The 19646-nt window shown below is 42.3% G+C and overlaps 1 protein-coding gene across 2 annotated transcripts in view; it reads left to right on the forward strand.

The window, feature by feature from the left end:
• The window catches only part of TRAPPC10 (trafficking protein particle complex 10), a 269076-nt gene extending 249993 nt beyond the window's left edge, over nucleotides 1-19083 (forward strand). For both annotated transcript variants that reach the window (XM_029577817.1, XM_029577818.1), the window contains exons 22-23: nucleotides 3257-3451; nucleotides 14481-19083. In XM_029577817.1, coding sequence (XP_029433677.1) covers nucleotides 3257-3451; nucleotides 14481-14719 — 434 coding nt within the window. In that variant the 3' untranslated portion in view covers nucleotides 14720-19083. The remainder of the gene's footprint in view (nucleotides 1-3256; nucleotides 3452-14480) is intronic.
• The last annotated feature ends 563 nt before the right edge of the window (nucleotides 19084-19646 follow it).

The raw sequence follows: 19646 nt of genomic DNA on the forward strand, positions 1-19646 counted from the left end.
AAGCTTGACACTATCTGGGTACTTTTAAATGGGGGGACACTGCCTTTACGAAAGAGGTCTCTCTTGCTCATGAACTTCAGGAAATATATGCCCAGTGGAACACTATCTCTACGTGGCATAAGTTCTGTAAACAGCACTCACAACCAACACCTTACCTCCTCCCAATCCTTGTGACCTTGAGCAAGTCATTTTACCCTCCATTGCTTCAGGTGTGTCTGAAAAAAACCCTTAGGAGTAGATTTTAAAAGGAATGCGCGTGGCGTACATGTGTGTGCCCTGCCCGGCGCGCCCACATGTACGCCGGGGGCTGAAGTAAGTTGCGCGTGCTGGCCAACTTCCGGCACACGATCCCCGGCACAGCAGCAAATATGGCCACTGTGCTGGGAGCCTGACCCCGCCCCACCCCCTCCCCACCCCTTTTTGCAAGTCCCGGGACTTACACACATCCCAGGGCTTTTTAAAATAGGCCTGGCGTGTAGCATCCTCTGGATTTACACGTGTAACCCTTTTAAAATCCGGCCCTTAGTGAATTAGGTACTTAGATCGTAAGCCCTTTGGGCATAAAGAAATATCTATAGTACCTGAACGTAATCAGCTTTGAAATGCTGAATATAAATAAAATGAAAATAAATATAATGCCCATGCTCTATGGTGCTTGGTACAACCCATGAGTGATCCCACACTTCTCTGGTATTAGCATGATCTAACACTTTGGGCCTCACTAATTCCCCAGGTCCACGTTAGGTATGACTGTACTGCTTTTAAAATGTTTGTGTTATGTCATTGTGTTACTTTCAAGAAAGATGTATACAACGATGTTGTAAAGTGCTTTGAACCCTAGGGTGGTAATATTGTGGTATAGAGGTTTCTCCAGATGACAATGGGCCTTCTGAGCAATCACTATATGCAGGAAACTCCCTACTTCAGTCTACCCCCCACTGGAAGCACAAACGTAGGTCCAGGCACATCTTACACTACACCAGCATTGTACTAGGGCTCTGCACAACTACATTGCTGAGTGGGATCATGATGGCAAAACATCTCCTGACACTCCCGGCGATAACTGCAATGTTCCATTTCTGTGAGTCATAATTGTGGCTGACCACCATGCGCCCCCCTCAACTTGCAGAAATCTGTAGAGCTCTCATTGGATGATCTAGGCCTGGGCTCACTGGGCCTGTGCAGCATCACGGTGGTCTGTCTTTATGAACTGATTGGGCTTAGCCTATCGATGCAGGCCTGCACAACACAGGTCATCTTTGGTCGACTCAAATTTCATCAATGGCCATGGCTAATTTAGTCACCTCATCCTCTTCTTCCAACCAATAGGACTTTTCTACTATACTCTCATTGGACTCCCTACTCTTCTCCACTGTGTCTTCTATTATCACCTCTGTCTCAAGGATAGGCCCCAGCATCGGGATTGCAGATATTTCAAATTTTGGTTGGCTTTTGGGGGTAGGGCTTGCCTCCAGCTTGGATGCTCCTTTCCCTAGTAGTAGCAACTCCCTACTGCGATTCAAAGCATTACTACTATCCCTGCTCCTTGCAAGTTCATTGTTTAGCAGTGGACCAGCCCATCCTTTCACAGCCCCTTGAGTCAATACACTCACCAGTGTGGCTTCCGTATCAACTCCTCCCAATGCTAAAGCATTGGTGTCTGCCGCCAGGAACATTGCCGCACAACAGCAGCAGCAATGCAGGGCTACAGGCTGCGGTCTTTGAAAGGTGTGGTACTCCATGCCTTCAGTAGTGACCATCAAAAAAAAAAAAAGAAATAAAAGTAGTGTACCCCAAAAGCAATAGCTGAAACGATCCTTGATGGTGAAACAGCCTCACTCCCTCAGTTGCTGCTCTGAGTCGAAGTAAACCCTGAGTTTCCATCAGGCTGCCACAAGTCAGATTGATTAGTGACTCTCCTGCTGGCAAACCTCGTCCTTCCTCTGGCCATGATGACTGGGTGGGGGTCATTCCCATTCATTCTACATGAAGGTCTGCCTTGGACAACCAAAGCCACAACACTACGTTTTGCTCTATCAAATTGGTACTCCTGTTTACGCTGTCTCCTTGATCCTTCTCGATAGGGTGGGATATGCAGGCGTGATATCCCCTTTTTCTTGTGTTGGGGTGGTGCCTCCTTTAGCCCGCAAACTTCAGCTAACGTGGAGTGGCTGTGTATCGATGAAGCTCGACTTCAGCCTCGGTTCATGTACATCAGCTCCTTCTTGGCATTTTGGCGCGCTTCCTTCATCTTGATCTTTTGGCGGAAAATTTGCCATCTGGCAAAAATCTCTTGAAAATCTGATAAGTACATAAAATGGTCCTACAAAAACTTGGTTTTCTTCACAAAAATCTACCATGATCTCCACACCAGCAGGTACCTGTTCGTGTGATATCTGTAACACCCCTTTCATGGGATGTAGTAAATTTAGAGGGGTCACAAAGTTCCCCTGGAAGCCCTTAAATGTCTTGGACCTCTCCTTTTCTCATATTTGCCTCTCAAGAGCCCCTGGAAACACCAGGGTTCATCTGGTGGGGGGGTGGGGGGGGGTGGAGACTAATCTCCTGGGCCCCTGGTGCAGTAGTGGATACAATAAAAAAAAAATAATAAAATCACACTCATCGCACTTTTCTGGATCACTGGTTAGTGGATACCTCTGGAATAATCTTCTTAGGGAGAGGCAATGACCAAGATAACATGCCCAGGGGGAAATTTATATCCTGAGCCACTGCCCACAAAACGGTGCCCCTTGGAACAAGGTAGCAGATGGTACACTGTATAAGTATATTATAATGGATAAGTAGTTACCTCTCTCCCTTCCTCGCCACATCCCCCCAGTATGTGCAGTATTCTCCTGCATACCTGGTAATCTTTCTTCTTAGTCATGATCTCGGTGTGTGCAACATTCGTCACCATGCCCACTTATTTTATTTATTTATTTAGAGGCTTTTTTTATACCGACATTAGTGGGTACCTCATATCGGTTTACATCAAACAGTAGATGGAAAATACAAAGAACAGGGAAGAGGGGGAGGGGACAACATAGTGCATAGTTACTTATCTCTCTCCCGTCCTCCTCCTGTGTGTGCAGTACTGTTTTCAGCACCTGGTTAATTTTCTTTTCCTCACTGTGTCCCCCAGTGTGTTCAGTGCTCCCTACAGTATCTGATTTTCATTCTCCCTTTTGTTACCTTCTCCCCAGTATATGCAACACTATCCTCAGTAACCACTTACTCTTTCACATTTTCTCTGCAGTGGTGGATAACAGTAGTAACTGGGCAGTATGTGGAAAAAGTTCAGGTGTGATTTCCATGCCGGTGGCAGCGCGGGCAACTCACAAGGTTCACATGGAGTTGATGCCTCTCTTTGCTGGGTACCTTCCCTTCCCTGATGTCAAACTTTTCAAATACCTCCCACATCATTCAGCACACTCCTCGCAGCTGGATGCAGGTAAGGACTTGTGACTATTGATATGTTGTGATCTAGCCATAGACAGCACAGCAGATCCTCTAGTTAGCAGACGGAAGGTCTTATTGTTGTACTGATGGACTCTCTACATTTTTCTGTCTCCTCCTTGGTGATCTTTCCGCCTTCATTCCTTTCCTTCCCCATGCCCAGTCATTCCTCCTTCCCCCCTCTCCCTCCCTCCCCCTAGCAATCTGTTGTAGTTGTGCCTATCATTCTTCTCTCCCTTTTCCAGTGATAATGTTGCAATTTGCACCTCCTTCCCCTGTTCTCCTTTCCTGTTCATCCCCACTCGCTATTTCCTGTTTTCCATCTTCCCTGCTCACCTCTTTCCAGCTCCCTATTCTCTGTCTCCTGCTTCACTTCTCCATGCCTCCCTTCCATCTTCTTTGCAATTGAAAAGCCAAGTAAATTGGGAAATTTAAGCATGCAAGTTCTTATCTTTGGACACACACTCAGCATAATTATATTTTTAAAGGTTTTGCAATGTTTGAATAACGTTTGAAAATTAAGGTAATTTTAAAAGGAGATACATATGTAAATGTAACAATTTAAAAAATCCATTAACGCTTGTTCAGTGCACTTACACGTGTATAACCGATGGACAATTCAATGGCATTTATTGTGGCAATGTTCAAAAGCCCACTTAACAAGTAAAGTGCATTTACATGTGTAAAACCCAATTTTAAGATTTTGAATGATTTTTAAAATCAGGCCCTTAACTTTTATTTTCCATTGTGCTTCAACAGCTGAGATATGCAGAGTCCCTTTGAAAATAATCAAAAGATTTCATCTTGTTTCAATGGTTTTAAATCCATTTTCGATTATGCTTCCCAGTTGTTAGTACCAACAGATACTGGTTGTCTATCAGAGAGTATAAATGATAGCAGCTTTAGTATAAAGGGGAATTGGTTTCACTTCCTATGCTATACCTGCTTTCTCCTAATAATGCCCACTCTGAAATGGATCTATTGCTGGGGAGGAATTCTGGCTGTAAGAGTGGCTGTTAAGCTCCACCAGATCAAGGTAATGCATCTCTTTCCTTCTCCTGATTGCTGCAGCAGTACAGTTGCATCAGCAGTGGAGCTGCTAAGAACCAGATGTGGTAAGGAATCGGCTGTTCTTGCAGCAGTGTGCTGAAGCAAAGCTCAGCAGAACCTCTTAACCAGCATTTCCTGGCTCTATTTTGTGACCACTGAAGTCTGCAAATTTAAATAGAGCTTACAACCCACACTTCTCCACGGGGCATTTGGAAAAGAAAAATTGTTTGTCTGGTTAGCTTCTCGTGGCTACTAAGATTTTGGGTTTTCTTTTTTGAGAGGAGTTGGGAAATCTGAAGCATCTCGCTAGTATTGCATTACCTTGGTTTTACCTGTTTAAAGGGTGGCCATTTTCTCCTTACTTCCTTAAGGTGAAAAAGAGGGTTAAACACAAAAGTCTTAGGTCATGCCCACCCTGAGGGGATGCACTGTCAAAATTTGTCTTCTACATTGTACACTCCAATACTGATTGCAGTAAAAGGGCAAACTTCCCCAGAAAGTCAAGTATTGCATAAAATACAAGGCTTCCAACCTGTGAACCTTTTGTGTGAGGAGCCTTCCTCTGCCAGGGCACACACAGAAAAATCTCCAGACTTGAAGATAGTCTGGAAAAGATGGAATTGGGGCTGTCAACAGGCATAGTGATATGTATCAGGCCCCACCAAGAGACTTGATTCTTCCAGTATCTCTATTTTCTCAGATCCTTAAGAATCCAGGAACCCTCCATATCTTTCTGCCCATTCATGAAAATTCCCCTCTTGCACTTGATACAGAAGAGCAGCTGATCAGAAAAAGGACCCAGCTGCTGCTTCTTAGAAACATGGTCCTGTGGAATCTGTGAAGTACTTAGAATAAGAGGGGTAGATGGGTTCCTATTCATCCAGCCATCATTGGCTTTTATCAAGAGAAGTCAGGTCCAGTGTCTCAGTGGCAAGTGCTATCTATGTTGATCCATGCATAACGTCCTCAGTTTGGGTTATGGATAGGGTCTTCCATACCCTGGTGTTAGCAACCCCTGGAAAAGAGGAAATCATGATCATCAGTAAGGGTGACACTTGGTGGACAGATTTAGAGTCCATGTTACAGGGTTCCAGAAGGAGCCCTGGTGCCTGGCTCCCTCTGCCTTAGGATCGTCGTTGTAATGATCTGACTAGGAATCGTGGGAGGGTCTATTAAAAAAGGGGAAAACCCCCCAGTAGAATGCTATTACGGGTATAATAAGATAACTACTATTCTATTGGAAAGGCCAGCTTTCTATTCTACTATTCTATTGGAAAGGAGCTTCTGTAAAGGGCACTATGGAAAAGAGGATAGAGTCAACTTTTAAGCAGTCAGCAGCGAATTGAGCATTTATAAAAAGAGACCCTAATCAAAACGACCCAGAAATGTTTGGCTGACCTTGGAAAAACTGGAAGTAGACTTTGAATCCTCATGCACTCTTGACCTTAACTGCTAAGTTTTTTTTTCCCAAGCATGGCCTATGATTCCATATCGTTGATGTCTAAGGTTATGGTATACAGTGTCATGTCCAGGAGAAGCCTTTCACCAAAGGATAGCCAGCAAATACCTCTTTATAGAGTCACCTACTTGGAATTCCTTTTGAAGGTAGCAATCAATATTGTTCCAAGCTGGTCAAAATGGTTGCTGACAGTGCTAAAAGAAAAACGGTATTTCTCCATCAAGATTGGGTACAATGTTTTTCTTTTCAATTTTGTTCTCCAGTTGGCAAATTCAGAAGGCAATATAATTTTCATTCCACAAAACAAAACTGACACAATCTAGTGTCAACAGATATTTCTCAGTGAATCAGTGAGTGACTAATCAAGTTCAATTTCCATCCCAAAAAGTCTTTGAAATCTCAGGATCCTAATGACCCAATAAAGGCCAAGGCTGTGTTAAACTCCAACCAGTAGCTAATATAAATGCACATTGTTCTGAACCTGTTGGCATAAAGATTTCAAGGTGTCTATCAAACTGTTTTCTGATCATGATGAGGTCAATATTCAAAAGCCATTTAGACAGATAACTCACAACTTATCCATGTAAATGGCTAATGTGGTATATTTAGCTACTTATCTGGCTATTTGCTAGTTGGATAACTACTTCTCTGGCTATAATTTAGCCATATAAAAAAAAGGGGTGTTCTGGAGAGGAATATCTGGTATATCTGGCTAGGTTAGCTGCATAACTTTAGACCTGCATCAGAGCAGTAGCACTTTATCTGGCCACACAAGGCTGCATATTCAAACAAGGCTAGTTAGGTTTTTTAGGATGGTATATTTAGTGGGACATTTCTCCTGCTGAATATATGAGACAAGTTATCTGGCTAACTTGTCCACTAACCAACCTACTGAATGTGGACCTCAAAGATGTTAGATGGGTTTCATCCCATCAGTTAAGTGAAACGAAAGACATTGCTAGGTACCTAAAGGATCCAGGACAAAGGACATAAACCCTCCTTTTCCTTCTCACTGACGTTTTGATAATTAACTCAGTCGTGATCAGCAGCTTCCTCTCCCTCCAAGAAAAAAATCTATAAAAACACATAATTGGAATCCCACAAATGATCTCTATTCTGTGTTCCCATGCAGCTATCTCTAAACAGAATAACCTTCTAAGTTATAAACCCCTGGTCAGTTTCAACTATCTAATAAAGTGACTACTGAAATTATCAAGACCCTCAATCAATAAACATTTTTATATGGGTGTGGTCTGTACAGCATAGGATAGAATCCCAACATAAAACTTGCTCTTCAAGTTCTACAATACTCTGCAACAAAGGATACAGAACAGAACAAGGACATTTCCCCTTACCACTCACCATAGAAAAATAATACTCAGATTCTGGTGTCACCTCAATAACAGCAACACAAAAGCCCTCAACTAAAAGGAACATTGTATAATATAAACTCTTGCAAAAAAAATGTACTCAGAACCTTTAGGAAACCTGCCAAAGTATAACATGCTAGCTGCTACACTCCAAACAGTAAGAACCCTACCTACAAAAAGGCAACACTGCACTATTACACCAGCTCTAAAACATCAGTATGCCTCCTATTAGGAAACAGAACAAGTCAGGCTGCTATTGAGCCCTATAAAAAAAATCAAAACTATAAGCTAGCAGAATACTCACCTCAGTCACACATGCAGAACAAATGCAGAATATAAAGATCGTAAAGTAGAAAAACAAACATGCAGACAAAAACTGAACTGGCAATGGCAAGAAGCCAGTGCAACAATGGAAAAACAAAAACCTCACCATTCCTCATAAAATAACAAACAATAAAATCAAGAAATAGAAAAACATCAATCCTAATTGTAAACTTTTAAAAACGTTTACGAATTTTAAATTATGGGATATTATTCTATTTATGCTGTTTTGAAATATTTATTCTTTTTATTAGTCTGGTATTACTAACTAAAATATTTCAAAATCAGACTCATCAAATAACACCCAATAATTAAAACTCATAAGAATAAAAATCCCTCAGAAATCATACCTGGGACCTTTTTGATTTCCAGTTACCCTGAGATGTCTTGGATTAGATGGCAGGGGGATAAGAGGACTTGGATTCAGACAACAACAGAGGGCCCCGACTTCCATGGACTGGGATACTCTTACGCGAACATAAGGGGAAAAGCACAGGACTGTTTCTATGGCCAAGTCCTAAAGGAAACGAAGAAAGCGTGCATGGGGGTAACTTGCTGGTGCAGCAGTTGCTACCCTTAACCAATAAGCCTTCATGCTGTTGATGCAGCTCCAACATTGCTCTCTGCTTCAACGGCAAGGGAAAAGGGGAATTGGATTTAAACAAAAACCATGAGGGCCCTGACTTTTACGGTCTGTGTAACTGATGACCGTGGGAGTAACCAGCACAGAGCAACAGTTACTACCCTTAACAGAAGGCATGAAATTACTACCCGTAACCAATAAGTCCTGATGCTTTTGATGCAACTGCCACATCGCTCTCTGCTATGAAGAAGGGGGGGGGGGGGGCTGAAAAAATATAAAGAAATTTGGATTCAGAGACGACCAACAGAAGCCATGCCTTTTTTTTTTTTTTTTTTATACAGTCTGAGGTACTGATGCTCAAACATTAATGAAAAAATACAGGACTGCTTCTACAGCCAAGTTCATAAGCAAAGCACGTCAAGCAAAACTGACTGATACATGGGGGTAACCTGCACATTTATCCTCTGTCATATACACAAATGTTCATTCTCTTACATATACAGATACTCTCACGCACATGCTCTCACACATACAAGATCTCGTGCACATACGCACATATACACTTCCTTTCTCTCTCTCTCTCGCACACGTGTATATATATATATATATATATATATATATATATATATATAATTAGGGATGTGAATCGTGTCCTCGATCGTCTTAACGATCGATTTCGGCTGGGAGGGGGAGGGAATCGTATTGTTGCCGTTTGGGGGGGTAAAATATCGTGAAAAATCGTTAAAAAATCGAAAAATCGAAAAATCGAAAAACCGGCACATTAAAACCCCCTAAAACCCACCCCCGACCCTTTAAATTAAATCCCCCACCCCCAAATAACTTAACCTGCGGGTCCAGCGGCGGTCCGGAACGGCAGCGGTCCGGAACGGGCTCCTGCTCCTGCATCTTGTCGTCTTCGGCCGGCGCCATTTTCCAAAATGGCGCCGAAAAATGGCGGCGGCCATAGACGAAAAAGATTGGACGGCAGGAGGTCCTTCCGGACCCCCGCTGGACTTTTGGCAAGTCTCGTGGGGGTCAGGAGGCCCCCCGCAAGCTGGCCAAAAGTTCCTGGAGGTCCAGCGGGGGTCAGGGAGCGATTTCCCGCCGCGAATCGTTTTCGTACGGAAAATGGCGCCGGCAGGAGCTCGACTGCAGGAGGTCGTTCAGCGAGGCGCCGGAACCCTCGCTGAACGACCTCCTGCAGTCGATCTCCTGCCGGCGCCATTTTCCGTACGAAAACGATTCGCGGCAGGAAATCGCTCCCTGACCCCCGCTGGACCTCCAGGAACTTTTGGCCAGCTTGTGGGGGGCCTCCTGACCCCCACGAGACTTGCCAAAAGTCCAGCGGGGGTCCGGAAGGACCTCCTGCCGTCCAATCTTTTTCGTCTATGGCCGCCGCCATTTTTCGGCGCCATTTTGGAAAATGGCGCCGGCCGAAGACGACAAGATGCAGGAGCAGGAGCCCGTTCCGGACCGCTGCCGTTCCGGACCGCCGCTGGACCCGCAGGTTATTTAAGTTATTTGGGGGGGGTTCGGGAGGGTGGGGGATTTAATTTAAAGGGTCGGGGGTGGGTTTTAGGGGGTTTTAGTGTGCCGGCTCACGATTCTAACGATTTATAACGATAAATCGTTAGAATCTGTATTGTATTGTGTTCCATAACGGTTTAAGACGATATTAAAATTATCGGACGATAATTTTAATCGTCCTAAAACGATTCACATCCCTAATATATATATATATATATATATATAATATAAAACATTTTGATAAATCTAGGGGTTAGCCAGATAAATTATCCATCTAAGGCTGAATATGGATACTTAGCAAGATCATTTATATGGCTAAGTAGCACCACTCTGATCCACCCATTGCCCACCCACAACTTATCCAGCTATCTACTGGCCGCTAAATATAAGCGTATATTCGGCAGCCACAACTTATCTGGCATCTGAATATCGACAAAAAAGAACACTAATGAACCATGTATCCAAAATAGTAAAAATGTTTATTTTTAACAAAGCCTAAAAGGTTTTTTTGGGGTTTTTTTTTTACAAAATCACATGAAAAAACACAATTTTCATAATATAGATCTTATAACAATAAAATATTTTTTTCCAAAAATATTTACATAAACTGTACAATCACAAAATATGACTGCGGACAAAATGACTTAAATGAAACTATCTAGAAGTGTCATAGTTCATATGTTAACAACTGATGAATGATGGCTGAGGATGAACCCTCAGCATGGAAAGTGGAATAATCCAATGTTGCAAATACAATGGTATTAAGTATCAGGTGTTAACGACAAAGAAGAGTAATGACAGTTTGGTTGAGGAAAAGTGTTTCCTTTTTTGAAGAACAGATAGTGTACAAGTCTTCTTTTATGGCACAGATTGTTTATTGGGTACGATTTATAGATGCCATCTTTTTCTTGTGGAATGGGTCCATGTCATCTCTTCACCAATTTTCAGATTGGATCAACACACAGGATTCACATTTACTGTTCACTTTTAATTATCATGCTGAACAGATCTCCTTCTTGTACTTATGGATTGTTAAACAAGAGAACACACTCAGTACTACTATTTTCACAAAACCTACGGATAGAAATACTCTTCTCCACTATCAAAGCTTTCACCCTCAGAATTTACGAACCAACATTCCTGTCAGTCAGTTCTTACAACTGCGGCGTCTGTGTGAAACCACTGAAGATTATAAGTATCAATCCCAGCGTGCCTTATACGCCAACAGGTCTTTACTTTTACAAAAATAATCTCGGCCACCACAAGACTGTCCAATTTTTGTAATACCTTACATGCATCATGCTAATCAAATACAAAATATAGTACGGTCTCACTGGCATATTTTGCAAATGCAAGCTGATTTTGAAATGTTCCCTCTTTTTCCTCAAACATGGGAATCGAACCTGCGTGACAGTCTGTCTATGGTGTCACCAATGAACTGGGACAATATGCTTGTCAAAATTGTGTGGTATGTTTTAATGTTCTACAGATTCAGAATTTTCAACATCCTTACCTTCAATTTGATTAGCAACTTCATGGCCATTTTGACTGTGCATCAGCTCAGGTCATATATAGACAATTGTTTGCCCTTGTCAAAAAATCTATATTGGACATACTAAATTACCCGTGAAAACGCGCATAATACAACATAAAAGTTATATTCATAGAAACATAGAAATGATGGCAGAAGAAGACCAAACGGTCCATCCAGTCTGCCCAGCAAGCTTTCACATTTATTTTTCTCATATTTATCTGTAACTCTGACCACTGAGTTCAGGGCCTTATTGGTAACTTTATGGTTCTAATTTCCTTCCACCCCCACCATTGATGTAGAGAGCAGTGCTGGATCTGCATCAAAGTGAAGTATCAGGCTTAATTGATTTGGGGTAGTAACCGCCACAATAAGCAAGCTACTCCATTACCTGCTATTAAGTTCACTTAGAGAATAGCCACTGCCATTAGCAATGGTAACATGGAATAGACTTAGTTTTTGGGTACTTGCCAGGTTCTTCTGGCTTGGATTGGCCACTGTTGGAAACAGGATGCTGGGCTTGATGGACCCTTGGTCTGACCCAGTATGGCATTTTCTTATGTTCTTATTCCCTGTGCTGGATATCTATTCAAAGTGAAGTATCAGGCTTAATTGATTTGGGGTAGTAACTGCCGCAAAAAGCAAGCTACTCCCACACATATTTGTTTAACCAGACTATGCAATTCAGTCCTTCTTGGTGTTGTCTGAATGTAAATCTTCTTATCTTCATTCCCCTTGCCATTGAAGAAGAGAGCTACGCTGGATATGCATTGAAAGTGAAGTATCAGGCTTATTTGGTTTGGAGTAGTAACCGCCGCAACAAGCAAGCTACTCTCCCGCTTATTTGTGAATGGCAAATCCTTTTTTCCACATTTCCTCTTGCCTTTGAAGCATACAGCAATGTTGGAGTCGCATTAAACGTGTGTATGTTTGTTGAATAAGGGTATTAATCACCGGGTAGTATCTGTCATTCCCGCAAGCCACCCCCATGCCTCTTCACTTAATTCATTCCACAGTGTGTATCCCTTTGAAATCCTTCACAGTTTTAGTCTTCACTCTTCTCTAGAAGGGCATTCCAGGCATCCACCACCCTCTGCGTGAAGAAATACTTCCTGACATTGGTTCTGAGTCTTCCTCCCTGGAGTTTTAAATCGTGACCCCTGGTTCTGCTGATTTTTTTCCAACGGAAAAGGTTTGTCGTTGACTTTGGATCATTAAAACCTTTCAGGTATCTGAAAGTCTGTATCATATCATCCCTGTTCCTCCTTTCCTCCAGGGTATACATATTTAGATTCTTCAGTCTCTCCTCATAAGTCATTTGATGAAGACCATCCACCTTTTTGGTCGCCCTTCTCTGGACCGCCTCCATCCTGTCTCTGTCCCTTCAGAGATACGATCTCCAGAACTGAGCACAGTACTCCAGGTGAGGCCTCACCAGGGATCTATACAAGGGGATAATCACTTCCCTTTTCTTACTCGATATTCCTCTCTCTATGCAGCCCAGCATTCTTCTGGCTTTAGCTATCGCCTTGTCACATTGTTTTGCCGACTTCAGATCGTTAGACACTATCACCCCAAGGTCTCTCTCCTGCTCCGTGCACATCAGCACTTCACCCCCCATCGAATACATTTCTTTCGGATTTCCACACCCCATATGCATGACTCTGCACTTCTTGGCATTGAATCTCAGCTGCCATATCTTCGACCACTCTTCTAGCTTCCTTAAATCCCATCTCATTCTCTCCACTCCACTCCTTCTGGTGTGTCCACTCTGTTGCAGATCGTAGTATCATCCGCAAATAGACAAACATTACCTTCTATCCCGTCCGCAATGTCGCTCACATAGATATTGAACAGGACCGGTCCCAACACCGACCCTTGCGGCACTCCGCTCATCACTGCTCTCTCTTCCGAGTAGGTTCCATTTACCATCACACATTGTCTTCTGTCTTTCAACTAGTTTGCTATCCAGGCTACCACCTTGGCACTCACTCCAAGCTTCTCATTTTATTCACAAGCCTCCTGTGCGGGACCGTATCAAAAGCTTTGCTAAAATCCAAGTAGATGACATTGAATGCTCTTCCTCGATCCAATTCCTTAGTCACCCAATCAAAAAAATCGATCAGATTTGTCTGACAGGACCTTCGTCTGACAGGACCTTCCCTTGGCGAAACCATGCTGCCTCTGGTCCAGAAATTCTGCTGCTTGTAGATAGTTCACTATTTTTTCCTTCAGCAGCGACTCCAATACTTTTCCCACCACCGAGGTAAGGCTAACCGGCCTGTAGTTTCCAGCCTCTTCTCTGCTCCCATTCGGACTAAAAAAGTTGATGCCCCTATAGTACAGCATTGGTTGGTTTGTTCTCATTCTGAGGCAGATCTAAAATTCTTTGTTCTCTACTGCTTACAATACACTCGTGGAGGCAATGTTTCACTTTTTTTGAGGTGCCGTGAGCAACGATTTATTTTTGAGTGGGAGACTTTGATCATGGACTTGATTCCTGTGTATTGATCCAATCTGAAAATTGGTGAAGAGACGACATGGACCCATTCCACAAGAAAAAGATGGCATCTATAAATCGTACCCAATAAACAATCTGTATCATAAAAGAAGACTTGTACACTATTTGTTCTCAAAAATGGAAACACTTTTCCTCAGACAGTCATTATTCTTTGTCATTAACACCTGATACATAATACCATTGGATTTGCAAAATTGGATTATTCCACTTTCCATGCTGAGGGTTCATCCTCCGCCATCATTCATCAGTTGTTAACATGTGAACTATGACACTTCTAGATAGTGTCATTTAAGTCATTTTGTCTGCAGTCATATTTTGTGATTTACAGTTTATGTAAATATTTTTGCAAAAATTTTTTTTATATTTTTATTTTTTGTATGATCTATATTATGATTGTGTTTTTTCATGTGATTTGTGTAAAAAAAATCTTTTAGGTTTTGTTAAAAATAAACAAATTTTTACTATTTTAGATACAACATGGTTCATTAGTGTTCTTTTTTGTCACTTGATATTTATTTACTTACAGAACACTTTAGTTTGTTTTTTGCCCTTTTTTATCACACAATTTTGTGATTATCTATACTGGGTTTTAATCATTCATTACTTTAGGGCATATATATATAGGAATTTTTTTATTTATTTATTTATTTATTTATTTGCAGATAGCTGGATTGAGAATGATAACTTATCAGTGGACAAGAATTTGGATGAACAAGCAGACAACAGCAGTATAAAGAGCAGAGGAAGTATTCACTCCTCAGGCAGCAGTGAGCAGAAAGGACTGCCCATGCCTCGCCTCCAGGCCTTTTCATCTGCACAAGTCTTCAACTCCAGTGCTGGCATGCAGATTCTAGTCATTCCCAGCAAGGAAGATCATGTCCTGGAAGTGAATGTCACATGATGACACTGTAAATGCATCACACCCAGCCACAAGCATTAAAGACTGGACAGAAATGCACTTTAAAGGATCTTTACCTGATTGCTCTGCATTGTAGCATCCTACTCCAGCCAGAACTGTGACACCTCAATGTGGGGGACGATCTTTCCTCAAACCAAACTTCTGACACTTCTGCACTTAGGGTCATGGAAATATCTGACAATTGTATCTTTTTTTATGTCCATGGAAGCTTTTGTTGACTCATTTTGTGACTGTAAAACAGGTTCCTTGCACTATTTGGGTTTTGTGCAGTTCCCTCTCCTCCCACTTTGTTCTAGCAGGACCTGAGTGTTAAGCTGAAAAGATGAATGTACCCTTCCTGTAGCCTCCAGATGTGCACTCATCCATGTCTACAGGATATGGTTACACCAAGGTGGGTGGTGAAAAGCATACAAAACAAAAGAACCTTTTTGCTCGTTCCATTCACTGATTTTGGGAATCGGGGGGGACGACCATTGTTTTTTTGGAGTTGTGACTGGTTTCCTTGATACTGTATCCCAAGCACTGCCTTTCCTGTCAATGTGGCTTCAACTGCTTAAATGTTCCTGGAGCTGACAAAGGTAATTAAGTATCTGGCAGCTTCCATGCTTAGCTTATCCCTCCAATTCTATTTTTTGTGTGTGCTGGTGGCAAAAGGGATAGGAGAGCGTATTGCACATAACCTGTGGCTTTTATCCCTAGGTAACATCTTACAGATGAAGTGGTTTCCCTTGATCAGTGATGACTATTATGAGAAATAACATAAACACAAGTTGGAAAAAAGAAATTATTTATCTGTCATACTTAGCTGGGTTTCTTTCCCATGCAGTAACGATGCTTGTATCTGCATTGTGCAAGCCATAGCAGAGAGAAGAGTAGTCGAAAAAGAAGTAGAATCTCAGAACATAAGGAGAGAATCTCTGTGCTGTCGACATACCTCAGCCTAAAGAAGAGCACTGCACAGTTTTAGAGGGATGGAAACCGGTGAATTGGGGAAGAGTATCTTGCCACCCTGCATGGCCAATAGAGAACAGGTCAGCTGAAGCGAGCTAGGAAATCGGTTAGGCTTGGGGCTCCTGCAGTGACAAAGGGGAGAGGAAGGGCTGCTGTGTCCACAGTGGTAATGGCTCCTGCAGTGTGCCTTGCCCACAGCCTTGTGGGGGCCTCTGCTGTGTTGGGGGAGAGTTCCCTGGTCAAAGCTTTGAGTGGCCTCTGCAGTGTTGCAGTAGTAGCCTGGTCACAATCTTGAGGGCACCTGCAGTGGGAAGGAGGATTTCCTGGTCACAACATTGAGGGTCCCAGCAGTAGAAGAGGAATGTTCTGGTCACACATTTGAGGGCCTCAGCACTTCTAGGAGCTCCTTGACAACAATCTGAGCTTCAGATGCAGTAGCAAGCATACAGAATTTCTGTATGCTTGTCAGTTTCAAATGCACAGGTCTGATGGTACATGAAACATACACACACCAGCTGATGAGTCACCTGAGAGAGAGATCTCAGAGCTGAGCCTCCCCTGTGCAAGCAACTACAAGTCTTAGCAGACTAACCAATTATGTTTGTTTTTATCTGCACTGTAAATTTTGTTGTACATATGAGTATTATAAAAATCAGAAATTGCCCAGCTAGCAGATTTAAGGTGTATTTCTGTGTAAAATGTCACCAGAAATCCAGAACTGTTCAAACCATGTGTGTGACTTCTGCTGGGGGTGAATGTTACAGCTTATAAATGTATATAATGTTAACCAGAATCCACTTCAGCAGCAGCCCCCGCTCCATCTTGGGAATTCTGTACTAAATGACTTGTTTCCTCCTGCTGCTGCCTGGCCTGGCAGGCACTGCTTGAGAGCAGATCTACTCTGTGAGTATTAATAAACTCAAAAGCCTTGGAGATGCCTTACAGGGAGGTTGTGTTCTGCCCTGTTTCTGTGGGCACAGGATAGCATCCCTGTGCCACAGGATCAGATAGAGCGAGCTTTGTCCTGATTTTGGGGACATAGGGCAATGGTTCTGTGCCCTAAGGACAGTTTGAATATGCTCTGCCCTGTTTCTAAGGCACAAGGGAATTAATGTCTTTATACCTCAAAAGAGGCTCAGTGTGCTTTGTCCTGAATCTGGTGTGCAGGGAACTGTCTTTGCCCAGAGGCAGGTTAAATGTGTTCTGTCCTGATTCTGGGACCTCAGAGTGGTGCGTTTGCACCCCAGTGATAGGTTGTTCATGGTTATGTGTCTGTGTCCCAGCAATAGGTTGATTATGCTCTGTCTTATTTCTGGGTGCAATGTATGTGCATTATACTTTGGCTCCACTCAACAAGCACTGTATGATACTGAAGATGCAAGCAGCAAAATGCACAAAAAAACAGAGAGCCTATGACCTATCTTGAAGACTTCGATATATAACCCAAATGGCAGTCTTCAATCTGTAAAAGATCGATGGAGTAAAGTGTTTCTAGAGTTTAGAAACTCAGCTGATGAGATTATACCTCTTTTTTTTTTTTTTTTGGACTGTCTTTTTACACAAATCACCAATAAGCCTTCTGACACATGATGTCAGAAGGCTTATTGATAATGCTCCAGTTTTGCTGCAGTTTTCCACATCATCCTGTCTTTTTGGCATTTACATGTTTACGTGTTTTTCTACAATATTTTGATCAGGCCCTGGGTCTGTGCGGCCCCCCCCCCCCCCCCCCGTGACTGGGGGGAGACTGTTGAGACCTTGCTCTGGGATTAGTCGCTTGGAAGGATGCAAGCCCCCAAATTAAGAAACTATAGATGAGCTCTGCAAGAAAAAAATATATGCAATTTTTCTGGTCTCTTTCTACTTCTATCCACCTACTCCCTGGTCCTAAGTTCTGAGAGTGTGTGCTTTTCTCTGGAGTCCAGGGTTTGGTGGCACGATTTTATACCTGGGGATAGGGGCAAGCAGTTGGAAAGCTACTGGTATTCCTGCATTGCATGGTGGTCTCTCGTCCATCAGCCATGGGACAATGCAGTCTGAGAGCTGAATCAGCATTTTAAAGCAGGCTAGAATGTTTAAAAGTGATAGGTCTTGTTTTTTCAAAGCATTTTTAGAAAAATGTATCTTCCCTGTGAAGTTTATTTAAAAAGGTTAATTGTATTAAAGGAAGCAGGGCCCATGACATGACTGCAGCCACTAGTAGTGTCACGGAAAGGATGCACTTAAGTCCTTGAAAGGCAGGGAAGACTCTTGCTACTGGCGCATCTGCACTTCAGGACTGACTCTGAGAGTAGACTTTCTATCCACCCCTCGCCAATCACCTCCAGGGAGCAGGAATAAAATAGTTTGGTTCAGTTTTTAGTAGATTGTTTGCAGATCACTTTTAAATATGTTATAAAATTAAACTACAGCCATCCTTCCTATATCCCAAGCAAACAATTTTGAAGGTATCACCACAAACCAAGGAAATGCAGGAGAGGCATATAGACATTTAATATTCTGGTTTTATATTAAATGACTTTTGCTTTCATGGGATGACAGAGGGAGGCAGATTTAGATGGATAATGTATAGAAGCCATACATGAAAGAGGCAGCTCCTGTGATTTGCTTAGACTTTCCCGTCAGTGGAGGAGCAGACTCACACATGTCTGCTTTCCCTGTTCTTTTAAATGGGGCTAGATGTGTTAGGCTTTTGCTGCACCACTGTGAGGTCCCATGGAAGAGAAAACCTTAATAAAAGAGAAAACATGCCGAAAGCACAAAATAGCTCATGAGATTCTTGTGTTTCTTTTCAGGTTACTTGTGATTATTATGCAACCAAGTCCCACTTGAAATAAAATAGTCTATAACATGTTTGGCTTAGAATAATGACAACTTGAGCAACAGCCAATCAACCGCATTACTTTGTGAGCAGTGCTTTCGTACATGACGTGATGATATCACCACAGAAAACGCAGTGCTTGTATGTTTCAGATGTCTGGAGTAGATAGATTTGAATTCAAACCTATCTACTGTAGGAGTGCTGAGGTGACCTCCAGCAGACCAGGAGAACCAGAAAACAGTAGGTGGAAGTCGTCTCAGCTCTGGTATGAAAGATCTTGTGTCAGTGACCTCTTCCTAATCCTTGCAGCCTTTGCCAAAGGTCAGCCTCTGTATCTTATTATTCTGATTAGGAGCCTGCAATCACTGGATTCTTTCACGGAAAACAATAACAGACTAGTGACTTTGACACCACAGGTATTATAATGAAATTCCCTTTCATGATTTGAGACATGAACTGATCTCATTTTTCATATTGTTCTGTAATATATATTGTTAGATCAAATACCACAAATTGTATTAAGGTTGTTTAAAATGTAAACATAATTGTACAAAATATACATTTTGAAAAGATAGTGTGTGCCTGTACTGCTGTGCTGCTGCCTCAACATGCCCAGACTAAAGGATATGTGCCACGAGATTTCTGGCACTTAATATCCTCCAAGTTGTCATTTCTATATTTTTTTAAATCTAAAAGATTTTTTATTATTTTGGAGGAAAAGGGGGTTAGCAATAGAAAAAATATATATAATATATTAAAATGTTTTGATGAGTTGCGTCATCCTTAGTTCCCTGTACGTACCAGGATCAGTCCAGACTGCTGGGTTATGTCTCCCCTCCAGCAGATGGAGTCAGAGAGAAAACTGAACGCACCCCCCAGATATACTGGTGTGCCACCTGCTGTCCTTCAGTATTTCCTCTGACTCCAGCAGATGAGAGACATAACCTGCGGTTTGTCCTGACTAAATTCTAAATTCTTTTTAGGTGTTTTCTCCTCTTTTTTTCGCCTAAACTATCTAAGCTGTCTAGCTCAACTGTGTTTTTCATAGTTTAAAAAAAAAAAAGAAGAGTGTTTATCGTTATGATTAATTCAACAGCGGGGTTCGTTTGGATTAGAGGCAGGCTTGGAGAGCTTTGC

The sequence above is a fragment of the Rhinatrema bivittatum genome, chromosome 15, assembly GCF_901001135.1.
Source record: "Rhinatrema bivittatum chromosome 15, aRhiBiv1.1, whole genome shotgun sequence".
Lineage (NCBI taxonomy): Eukaryota > Metazoa > Chordata > Amphibia > Gymnophiona > Rhinatrematidae > Rhinatrema > Rhinatrema bivittatum.